Here is a 12,265-nt window from a genome sequence, read left to right as displayed (position 1 = left end):
TAGGTTAACCTGAGTTGGTAGAGTCCGTGATGCCTAGTGGCAGTCCACGCACACGGCAGCTACATGAGCAATGGAGTGATTGCATTGAACAGTGAGTTGGGAAGAAAACCGGGAGTCTTGCTCTGTGGCCCTGGTTTTACTCTGTTCATTGGGACTCCCACGAAAGTGGCTTTCCTTCTTTGGGACCTTTGTCCTGAGGTGTTCCACAGCCGGGGTCACGGTTGGGCACACATTGCTCCCAGGTGCAGTCCAGCTCTCCTCTAGGAGCAGAGGTTGGGGGCTGGCAGGCGGAAGCCCCCCAGGGCCTTGCACGGTCTGTCGTTCCACGTCCGGAGGTTGAACACACACTTGCCCTCTCTGCCCACGCAGGTCGGTGTCATCCTGCAGCCCGGAAACAGCAGTGTCGGCAGAGCAGGCTCCCTGCACAAGCCCAGCCCCCAGCCGGAGGAGAAGAAGCCGGAGACCGCGGTGTCCAGGCTCGAGCGCAGGGAACAGCTGAAAAAGGCCAACACTCTTCCCACATCTGTGACAGGTAGGAAGGGCAGGTCAGATTCTGTATAACTGCAGTGACAGGCTCGTCTTCTCACAGCCGCTTTTGGTCCTTGAGTGTGAGAACGGGCAGAGTGCAAGGCACTTCACAGCCCAGGCTCTCACAGCCCAAGGTCAGCTTTGAGAAAGTGTTTTTTTTTTTTTTAACGTCTATTTATTTTTGAGAGAGACATAAAGTGTGAGTGAGGAAGGGGCAGAGAGAGGGAGACACAGAATCCGAAGCAGGCTCCAAGCTCTGAGCTGTCAGCACAGAGCCCGATGCGGGGCTTGCATGGCCTGAGCTGAAGTTGGTGTTTAACCAACTGAGCCACCCAGGTGCCCCATGAAAGCGCTTCTGATAAAGACCACCAGCAACTCCCCACCACCAGTGGTGTGGTGGTAAATGGTTAACAGTCACCCTTCAGGGAGTGGGGACACCTCTAATTTGTAGCATTTGAGTTTTCATGGGGTGAATCCCCATGTGGCTAGTTTCAAGCTACCAGTGTGGTGTCCCCGATCTCCCTAAATTCCTGAACACGGAACAAGCCCTTTCCAACACCCTGCCACCTGTAGTCCCAACAAAATGAGGCCTGTTCACTTTCTTCTGCAAAGGAGACCATGTACCAGAAGAACCGTCTAAAGAAAGCAAGAGGCAAGATAATAGGATTTGGGGGGAAAGGGTAAAGTTTATAAAGGGGTAGACTTCAAACCTGAGCTGAGAAGTGCACTCAGAGTCCAGGTTCCTCTGATGAGATAAAGTTAAATGTGTGGAGGCTGAATCTGAAAACCCCTGCTCGGGGCTCTGCACCTGCTCCGAACGGGAAGCTGCTTCTCTGAACTTGTGACCTCTGGGGCTCAGATGCTCCAGGCAAAAGTGGGAATGTCTCTGTTCACTGATGGGGTTTCACATAGCAAGTTTCTGACCATAATAATTAACAGCAGTGTTTGCTATTCATGACCTATAAAAGACACACATTTTTAATTTTTTTATAGTTTTTTTTATTTTTGAAACCGAGAGGGGCAGAAAGAGAATCTGAAGCAGGCTCCGAGCTGCCTGCACAGAACCCGATGCAGGGCTCGAACCCATGACCTGAGCCAGAGTCGGATGCTTAACTGACTGAGCTACCCAGGTGCCCCATAAAAGACACATATTTTTTAAAAATTCTTTATTCTGTTAAAAGAAAATGATCTGTCATGTTTCCAACTATTTCCTTGTTACAGATCACTTGGAGGAGGGATATGAATGGGAACAAGCTTCCTCCCAGGGGTTACCAGGGCCTTTGTTTTTGTATTGGTCTTTTCAGTCATTATTTTAGAGTTCTCTTTCTGAGGAGGCCATTGCCATGGGCACCAAATAGGACTCAGAGAGAAGCCAAGATCCTTCACCTTAGGAAGGCTCTAAGATCTGGTACAGCAAGTGTTGGAACTGTGCGGCCTGCCTGAAAGCCCAGAGAGCTGGCAGGAGTTACGGGCCAGGGAGTGGCGGGCCCCAGCGCGTGCTTGGTGCAGAGGGGAGCTTCTGACCTCACCAGTTCGATAAATTCAGACCGCTGGTTTGATCTTTTTCTTCGTGGGACTGACTGGTTTTATAGCTAGAATTACATTTACCTTTTATTTCTTGTTATGTAGGCAGAGCTTCTGTGCACAAAAACTTAGACTTCTAGAAACTCTGAAATTAAAACCAACCATATTCTAATTCTGTATGAAACGGTTATGATCACTTGCTTTCTTCCCCTCATTCTTCTCACTAAAGATGCACAGTGTTTGGGTTTTCCTTTCTGGATCTTCTGGTACATCAAATGTGGTTCTGACTTTTACTCTTACCCTTTTCCTTCCAAACGCGATCCAGTGGAGATCTCTGATTCAGCTCCCTCTGCACCGCTGGTCAAAGAAGTCACCAAGAGGTTTTCAACCCCAGACGCTGCCCCCGTGTCAACAGAACCAGCCTGGCTGGCATTGGCCAAAAGGAAAGCCAAGGCCTGGAGCGACTGCCCACAGATCATTAAGTAGAGTGACTCTTACCCACTCCTGTTGCCAGTTATTGGCTCTTCTCTTGCCCTTGTTATTTATTTTTTATAGGAGGTAACGAAACCAAGCTAGGGAAAAGCAGCATGTTTTATATAGGCTCCAAAATAATGTTTAGAAACTGCACTGGCGGCGTTCCTTGTAAAGAGTGTATTTGCACAATCCTAGGTCCTGGTGCCTTGAGCTCCTCCTCGTTCTCAAGAGAAAATTCCATCCAAGGGACCACACGAAGCAAAACCTCCAAACTAAGGACTTTTCACGAGAGCCTACCATGCCCGTTCCACAGCCCTCCACACGGAACACACCCACACGCCATTTAGAACATGTCCTTTTGCCAATCTCTGTAATGGTTTGTGATTCTGTCCTCCAGTTTACCCTGCCACGTTTGGTGGTTTCTTTCCTTTTCTACGGTAATGGTAAAAGAAAGGATCATATAGATAGAAACAAGAGTGCCCATTCTCCTGAATGCAGTGAGTAACTAGGAATCATAAGTTAACAGTCTGGCTGCCACCTCTTTGCGTGTCTGCTTTTCTGAATTCTCCCTGATCTGGACCCGTACCACGCACGTGTCCGCCACACTGCTATTCTACAGGTCCTGCCACGCCAGGACTCCCTGAAGAAGATGTTAAACATTTGGCCCAGTTAGCACCTAGGGAGTATTTGATTTGCTATCATGAAGAAAGGAAGCACGATATTCTCTTTCCGTCTCTGAGAATCCCCATCTAGTGCAGTGGTTCTTACGTTGTCCTGGCTCCACCCCGGTCCTACCCACCAAATTAGATCCTATGAGGATGGGCCAGGAAGGTCTCTTCTGGCAGACCTCTTCAGACGAATTCTGATCTCTCCCAAAGGTTGAGAACCTTGGGATAAACTGCTTCCAATGTAATCTAGCTTTTCAAACTCTGAAAGGGAGGCTCATTTCACCCAAAGAAGCAAATGTGAGAGAGGAAAAATAAACCAATCCCCCAAACCAGCCATTTACTACAAGATCGGAGAGGTTACTGACATTATGTGTCTCTGAGTATTAATATTCCCCTAGGTCTTTAGGGAAAATTGACAGGAAGCCAAGATTTGGAGCCTTCGGACTAAGGACTTCCTATGGAAGTTTCTTTCTTTACCATAAGCGAGTGATTATAATATAGAGAGTCAGATGTTCAATAGCATTTATAATTTTGAGCATTCACCTTGCTACCTTTAGAAAACATCTCAGAGTCTTAAGTGGCCTTGTTACTCCACACATGTGGTCCAAAGAAGGGACATGGCAGTTTAAAAGCATGAAACATAGACATACCAGCAAACCCACACTTTCTATTTCATGGTGTTGGCATTCTCTTTGCTGAGATTCCAACTCCACGATACAAGTCCATATCCTTTGCTCAGTGCAGGGGGGGAGTCACATTTCTGTTTCCTCTCCAAAATCACATTTTATCAGTATCTATCATGCTGAGCTCCCCCCATCATACAATGTGCGGTTATTATTCTGTCATTTACCATATAGAAGGCATCTTCTGGAAACGATGGCTCAGCTTCATGGTAGCAACTGGCAAGTGTGGTCAAGCAGATGGTTGTACTCTTGCAGGTTGGATTTAATATTATATATCCTGGACCTTCAGACTGTTAAGACTCAGTGTAACTAATTATTTTATTCCTGTGGGAAGCAATTAATACTCCACTGCATGTTATCTACACTGATGTTCATTTCTAAATCAAACATGGAGGCATTTGTTAGTTTTCAGTGATTTCATTACTAGCCTAACACCCTTTTTAATGGCAATCTTTCCACGTAGAGCCCTGGTATTCTAGTGCTACAATAATTCTTCTGAACTGTGTCTTTCATCCTGTCAGCTTTGGATAATAGCACAGTAAGGGTGAAGAATAGGGGAAGAAATCAGATCACTGAAGAAGAATACTTCAAGAGTCAACCCTCCACTGGCTCACATACCACGCAGGAGAATGCCTCAGTCACAAAGCTCCTATGAAAGTCTTCAGAAGTTACGAGTACACTGGGGAAAGGGACAGTCACAGCACTTACTTTCAACCACTTCCTGAAGGGTACATGTTGACTATTTCATGTAAAATTACTCCAAATTTGCACTAAATACCAATGAAGTGTTATTTTGCTTTAGTTGTGCTGCAGTCTTTTCTGATTAACAAACAAACTACGGGGGAAATTCTATAAAAACAAAACACTTTTTTTTTTGTTAAATGAATGATTGCTATGTTAAACTTTTTTTTTTTTTTTAACTTACTTGGCAAGGTTAACAGATTAACCCTGTTCATAAACATATAGAGTTTTTGTTTACTTTTTTAATTTTCAAGTGCAATTGTTTCTTACACATTACTATTAAAAATATCATTTTAGCCATTTATCAGCAAATTATAGTATGTATTCATGGTCTCTTCTTGTGACATTTAGTTTAATTGCTTATTTTAAAGCAGAAACATTAGTTATAGTGTCTTGCAATATTTTTAACCAATAATAAAATTAAGTAGAGACAACAACAATGAAAAATATCTTAGTGTGATTTTAATATTATTTTGAGATTTTTGGTTGTATAAAGTTTTAATGTAAAATGTTCATTATTGAAGGAAAGGGATCTTTCAATAAAAAATACCTACAAGATTTTCAGCACTGATGGAATTTCCTTTTCAAGTTGAAGTTTTTACTAATTTCAGTGACTATGAGCAAGCTCATATTTATATAGCTTTTGTTAAGAAAAATTTCAAGGCAATTTATGTGCTACCTTGTATTTTATACTAGGTGTTTTAGAGATGATAGTAATGAGTAGGGGCAAATAAAATGTTTATCTCTGTCCTAAATTGGAATTGAATGGTCTCCCTCTCAGACAAAACAATCCTACAGCCTTCTTACACAACACATGGGCCCCAGAACAGCAACCGCGGCTGGAGCTGAGAGCTTGTGAAAGGCAGCCAGACCTTCTAACTCACGGGCCTGCACTAGGGCAAAGTGAGTGATGTGAGGCACTCTTCTTGGGTGCCACAAAACTACATAATCAAGAAAAATACTATTTTCATACAGTAATTTTTTTAAAAATAAATAAAAATTAGTACTTGGGCACCTGGCTGGCTCAGTAGTAGAACATGTAACTCCTACTCTCAAGGTTGTAAGCTCAAGCCCCACATTGGGCCTATAGATTACTTAATAAAATAAAAATTCATACAAATTCCAACATGAACAAATATCAAAATTTTAAATAAAGACGGGATCAGTATTACTGATTTTTCTTTTTGCCTCAGGCTCCATTATGGCTCAGCAAAGCACTTTCAGCCCTCTCAACTGTTATGTGCCTTTCATTCTTTTTTTTTTAATGTTTTTTATTTATTTCTGAGAGAGAGAGGGAGAGAGAGAGGCAGCGTGAGCAGGGGAGGGTCAGAGAGAGAGGGAGACACAGAATCTGAAACAGGCTCCAGGCTCTGAGCTGGCTGTCCCCATAGAGCCCGACGCAGGGCTCGAACCCACGAACCGTGAGATCCCGATCTGAGCCAAAGTCGGACGCATAACTGACTGAGCCACCAAGGCGCCCCATGTGCCTTTCATTCTAAGAAGAGCTTCAGGTGGTTAATACGTTAAGATTTAAGCACTGGGGGCGTGCCTGGGTGGCACAGTTGGTTAAGCGTCCCACTTTAGCTCAGGTCATGATCTCATGGTTCATGAGTTCAAGCCTTACTTTGGGCTCCACACTCTCTCTGCCCCTTGTGGGATTCTCTCCCCCTCTCTCTATGCCTCTGTCTTACGCTTTCAGGAAAAAAAAAAAAAAAAAGATTTAAGAAGCCAGGATCTAAAACTTGGCAGAAAAGATGTTGTTCTTTTTGGCTAGTGTGTACCTCAATCCTCTCTCTAGGTTTGGAGAACTCTCCCAATTCATGGGTCTTGCACTCATCTCCCACCACCAGAGATGAAATGCCTGATATATGCTTCCCTGTCATGCTGGTTTCAGGCACTCAGCATTCCTGGCTGTGTAGCTCTAGCCCTTGTTGCAATTCTCCAAGCTATTTAATATTCTTTTTAAAAATTCTTTTCTGCTTAAAATAGCTTGTGGCGAAGGACTCTGGCATGTCTGATATTTGAGACTTTGAGAAATGGACAAATTAAATGATACCACAGTTGATAGAGAAACAGGGAAGGTGAGCAGGAGGATGTATTTTTGTTACTGTAAGTGCCTGAGCACAGGTGTCTGGGATGTACTATGCCCTAAACTTATTTTTACCNTAATTCATCAAAATTAAAACATTTTTTCCTTCAGATACATCTCAAACAATAAATAAAAAAAAAAAAAAAAAAAAAGCTGCTTTATTACCTGAGCTATTGTATCATGAAATTTCAAGGAAAATTGGGACATTTTTCATCTACTTGAGTAATTTAAGTGACGTGGAAAAAAAGACATAATTTCTGTTCCCGTGATCCCTGCTGCTACCCCCTAAAACCACCTACCCTGACATACTATTCCCTAAAACTTAGTGGCTTAAAACAACTGCCGGTTTATTATTTCTCAGGATTCTGTGGCTGAGAAATTAAATGTCTGGCACCAGGATGGCCTGAACAGCTGGGGACTGGCTGGAATGCTGGGGCCACACGTGTGGGGCTTCAACTGTCCCTGTTCTCTAGCTTCCTCCGTTTTCTAAGTGAACGTCAGGGCCATTCCCTCACCATGTGGCCTCTCTGTCTAGCTGTCAGACTTCTCATGTGGCAGCTCCGGGATCCCATGAGAACAGAAATGCCCAGGCCTTCTTAAATCTTAGGCTCAGACCTGACATTAGTGTCACCTCCACTGCTTATGTTGGTTAAAGCAAATAATGGACCAAGCCCAGGTGCAAGAAGACCACATACAGGGCATGGCTCCCAAGAGGAGGTTCAAGTTCACTGGGGGCCACTTCATACCAAGCACATGCAGGTATGGCACTAGAGAAGCAGCTCCAGCCCCCAAACCAGACACATGAGAATCAGGATACTTAAAAGCATATAGTTTTCTTCTTTCCTGGTTTTTGTTGTGTTCCCTACGGACAAGCCAGTGAACAACAACAACAACAACAACAACAAAACCATACAATCACAAAACCTAAAAAACTGAGAAATATAGGCACAAAAATATTCATCAAGGTTTGTATATGAAAAGTTGAAAAAAGGTTAATCAACTTGAAACTATTATAGGAAGAAAGAGATAGATAGATATAGTTCAATACTGATATTTTGGTCACTTAAAAATATTAGATAAGGAACCTAATTTGAATTTGATAAAAACATCCTACCTCTGAAAACCTTTTGTTATGGATCTCACTGTAAATAAGTAAATGGTGCATTACATCATGGACTGAGTTTTTAATTCACCAAGTATACTCTGATCTTCTTTTTCACAGAATTCTATAAAAAAAAAAAAAAGAAAGAAAAATACCCAAAGTGAAATATCTGCAGCCTAATTAAAAGAAAGTGCTACTAAATAAACTGATGTTTTTGTTCTGTAATTCCTTTTAAAAGCATTTGTTCCTGCTACAAGAAGTAAAATATGATCATTCTCCAATAAAGTGTCATAGACAAGTTTCTTAAGCAAAAATCATCTTTAGTATAAAATAAGACTATCCAAATGCTCTATAATGATAAAATATTTTCAAACATCTCAGATAATTGAATAAGGACTGTACTTGATCATATTTGATAGCCACCCAACAAATCCAGACAGTAAACATAATTATTTCTACATCCAATAAGAACCATTGATTCCCAGACCACAGGAGAAGAGAAGACTTGTCCAGGAAGTTCATATACACTTTGTAATCGTCCACTCTTAGATTCCAAGATCCACAGTTTCCCATCAGTAGATGCTGCTGCCAGCAGCATTTCATTGCTACAAAACTGGGAACGAAAAGCAAATGGTGTTGCATACACCTGTGAAGTAGTTTCAAATTTCCACTGGAGGTGACCTTTCATACTGCAACAGTAGATAAAGCAATCATGGGAACCAAAAAATACTTGTTGCTCTGATGCGGAGGTACATGGGGATGAAAAGATTGGTTCACTGGTAGAGAACTGCCAAATCTGAAGGATGAGAAAGGCAAAAATAATTCATCTAATTTCAACAATTCTCCTGTAAAGAGAGAAACTTAAGAAATTCTTAATAAAAATGTAAGTATCATAGGCTATTAAATGGTAACTACTACACATACACAGAGAGGAAATATTGGCTTTTTCTGAAAAGTAGCATTCTCAAATTATACCTCTGTTCCCAGTGGTAAAATCTGGAACAAAATACACTGGAGTGTTCTTACTACATCAATCACTGCTATGCAGAATATGATGAAATAAAACTAATTTGAACCCCATTCAAGAAAGAGCTATTACTACTATGTTCAGAGACACTAAGTTCAAAGATAAAATTGCACTCAGTTTTCAATGTATCTTTTTAAAAACTAGATCTTGTTCTATTCTCCTAATGTAAGGAGATGGAAGTGACTGAAGGAAGAATTTATGTGCAATAATTCAAGTTAAAGGTTAAACAAAAAGCCATGAGTTGTGTGTCTGCCTGTGGATATATACTATCTACTTATTTTAAAGCTACCACAGACAAACCTGCCAGCCAATATTTTGAAGAAAAGAAAGAAAAGAAAGAAAAGGTGCAAGTCTAAGGTAGTGTTTATAGTAAAAGAATAAAAAGCAAACAAAATGAGAACAGTGGGCATCTTCATGAAAGAGGATTTGTAATCTTAATTCTGTCCCTCACTTGGAAAAATCATTTTCATCTTTCTATGGTTCACCCAAAAAAACAGGAGAAACAGCATTTGCTTCTTCTTACTTCTTAGGAATCTAAAGGTGCGAATATGTTCAAACAATTTTGTAAATAAAAATATTAAGTGAACATCACGAAAGATCTCAGCACAAAGTAATTGTCCCACAGCCAAGAGGAACTGCCAGGCCAGGCAGGGTGAAAGTAGAATAAAAAGCACCAGCAGCAATACTGGCCATCACTGGGCTTAACTCAGGGTGGAACTAGTGCTCTCTCAAGTCCACAGACAGCCCCCCACATCAAACTACAGCACCAGATGGGCCACCAGTGATAGTCACATGGATAAAGTAGTGGAGATTATGCTCCCATCCAAAAAAGACCTAATGCAGAAGAAGCCGACCCTGTCATGAAGTTGAAGACAGCACCTCCATACGATGTAATTTGGGTTATACCACCTATTCTAGTTTTCAGAGAAAAAGCAGGGGCTTCTTTAAATGTTCAAAACCTTGGGGTGCTGGGTGGCTCAGTCGGTTAAATGTGATTCTTGATTTTGGCTCAGGTCATCATCTCAGTTTCATGAGTTCGGGCCCCACATCAGGCTCTGCACTAACAAGCGTGGAGCCTGCCTGGGCTTCTGTCTCTCCTTCTCTCTCTACTCTTACTCCACTCATGCTCGGTCTCTCTCAAAATAAATAAACTTAAATAAATAAATGTTCAAAACCTGAACAGAAATTATAATAAAACTGCCTAAAAACTCGTATTGTTTTTTTAATATTTATTTTTGATAGACAGAGCATGAGTCGGGGAGGGGCAGAGAGAAAGAGACATAGAATCCAAGGCAGCTTACAGGCTCTGAGCTGTCAGCACAGAGCCCAATGCAGGGCTCAAACTCATGAACCGTAAGATCATGACCTGAGCCGAAGTCAGACGCTAAACCGACTGAGCCACCCAGGCGCCCCAAAACTGGTAAAGTTTTTCAAACTGGAGGAGGGCAGTGTGCTTGAGTGGCTCAGTTGGTTAAGCATCTAACTGGATCTCAGCTCAGGTGATGGTCAGGTCAGGTTTATGAGTTCAAGCCCTGGATCCAGTTCTGTGCTACCAGCACACAGCCTGCTTAGGATTCTGTTTCTCCCTCTCTCTGTCACTCCCTCCCACCCCACTCCCTTCTCTTTCTCTCAAATAAATAAACTTTTTTAAAAAATTGGGGGAGGGCACAAGTATAACAATGTTTGGGTCTTCTTAATCTACTATACCATCATTCCAAAATTAAGAAACCCGTGGCTTGACCATTAAAATCAAAATAGTTTTCAGCACTATGAGCTAAATGATGATGTTTAAAATTTTACTTCAGTTGTCACCAACTATTATGACTTTGAGAAAGATAATGTAAAATGGAACCAGAAATTTTTACCTGTTCTCCAAAGTGAGTAAAGCAGAGTAAATTTCCATCTACACAGCCAATACAAATATACTGTAGGCAACACCGTGGAGAAGAAAATAGTGGTTTTCCACAGGAATGTTTCCAAACTGTGTTCCCAGTGGCCTGCCATGCGCAAACGCAATTCACAGCATGTAAATTATATTACTAATCAATTATGCTCTTTATGAAACAAACCCCTAAATCTCCCAGAGGCAAAGCTATAAACATCAGAAAACGCTATAATGGCATGCTGATACCATAAATGAAGCTAGCACACATATACACAGCTATAAAATTAATCAGTACTCTTTATAAGAGCTGAGATAAAACTTACAATAAAACCAGGAAATAATTAGAACATAAGATCTACCTTTAAACCATTCTAAGTTTTAATATGACTGAGAAAATTCTACCAATTAAAAAAAACAGATCAAAGACATACATAGAATTTCTATTTTCTCCGTTCTAGACTTACTGTCAATCATTTTAAGGAGTTCTAGTCCAGTGAAAGCTGGACTATATTTAATTAAAAACTACTTTAGAGGCACCTGTGTGGCTCAGTCGGTTAAGCATCTGACTCTTGGTTTCGGCTCAAGTCATCATCTCAGTTTCATGGGTTCAGGCCCCGCATCAGGTTCTGCACTGGCAGTGCAGAGCCTGCTTGGGATTCTCAATCTCCCTCTCTCTGCCCCTCCCCCACTCACATGGTCTCTGTCTCAATTAATAAAATTAACAATTTTTTTAAATACTTCAAATTTCAGAATTCAAGCAAAAATAAAACATTAAAGACAAATAATATAATCAATACATGTTATTTTATGCCTACAGGATTTATAGCCAGTAACAGCCCTCCCAGTGTAGCCACATATAAATGATGTGGTATCAGGCTCAAACAAGGGGAAGAAAAGACAGTTCCTCCACATTTCAACTTCCAAACACACTTCTTTTTCTGCAAATAAGAAAACAAAATTAATTGGTTTCTGGTGGTGGTTAACAAATCTACATATTCGATTTCTCATGATACCACCTCTATTTAATTAATGTAACTTTTTATTCTTAGTATAAAAGTAATACAGGCTCCACTGTAGAGATTTAAGTTGGTATAAACAGTACAAAGACCACCCAGGGAGAAGCACTGTTAATATTTTAACATCTTCCCTTTTGATCATTTTGGGACATACAATAGTTTAACATAGTTGAGATCATTCTGAATATACACTTGACATCTAATTTAGCTCATTTACTTGGTAAAACTCTTTATTACTTTAATGCATAATATCCCATCTGAACATAAAATTATTTCTCTACCTTATCACTGAAACTTGTTTCAAACTAATTTCTTGGCTTAGTAATAGACATCTTGGTGTACATAACTGTCCACGTTTCTGATTACTTTGGCAGGACATAATCCTAGAAGAATTTTACTGAATCATAGGATATGAGAGTTAGCTATGGCCAAACTGTTTTCTTCAGACTTCACTAGTTACTGCCAACCCCCCACTAACCAGCATTGAACATACTCTGGTCTAACACTATCTGGTTCTTCACCACATAG

At 41.0% G+C, this 12,265-nt stretch overlaps 2 protein-coding genes across 12 annotated transcripts in view; one reads left to right on the top strand and one right to left on the bottom strand.

The window, feature by feature from the left end:
• Nucleotides 1–2,554, top strand: part of CRACD (capping protein inhibiting regulator of actin dynamics) — a 133,997-nt gene extending 131,443 nt beyond the window's left edge. For all 3 annotated transcript variants that reach the window (XM_077757745.1, XM_077757744.1, XM_077757743.1), the window contains 2 exons: nucleotides 370–532; nucleotides 2,378–2,554. In XM_077757745.1, coding sequence (XP_077613871.1) covers nucleotides 370–532; nucleotides 2,378–2,538 — 324 coding nt within the window. In that variant the 3' untranslated portion in view covers nucleotides 2,539–2,554. The remainder of the gene's footprint in view (nucleotides 1–369; nucleotides 533–2,377) is intronic.
• The window catches only part of AASDH (aminoadipate-semialdehyde dehydrogenase), a 52,580-nt gene continuing 40,739 nt past the window's right edge, over nucleotides 425–12,265 (bottom strand). For 8 of the 9 annotated variants that reach the window (XM_077757748.1, XM_077757751.1, XM_077757746.1 and 5 more), the window contains 3 exons: nucleotides 11,537–11,659; nucleotides 10,702–10,833; nucleotides 8,109–8,605 (listed from right to left, as the gene is read on the bottom strand). In XM_077757748.1, coding sequence (XP_077613874.1) covers nucleotides 8,216–8,605; nucleotides 10,702–10,833; nucleotides 11,537–11,659 — 645 coding nt within the window. In that variant the 3' untranslated portion in view covers nucleotides 8,109–8,215. Of the gene's footprint in view, nucleotides 524–1,238; nucleotides 1,488–8,108; nucleotides 8,606–10,701; nucleotides 10,834–11,536; nucleotides 11,660–12,265 lie in introns of those variants that run through there. The other variant, XR_013333617.1, reaches the window with a different exon arrangement.

The sequence above is a fragment of the Crocuta crocuta genome, unplaced genomic scaffold (genome assembly GCF_008692635.1).
Source record: "Crocuta crocuta isolate KB4526 unplaced genomic scaffold, BGI_CrCroc_1.0 scaffold282, whole genome shotgun sequence".
Lineage (NCBI taxonomy): Eukaryota > Metazoa > Chordata > Mammalia > Carnivora > Hyaenidae > Crocuta > Crocuta crocuta.
Note: the sequence above shows the minus strand (reverse complement) of the source record. Positions and strands in the feature narration are given on the sequence as shown.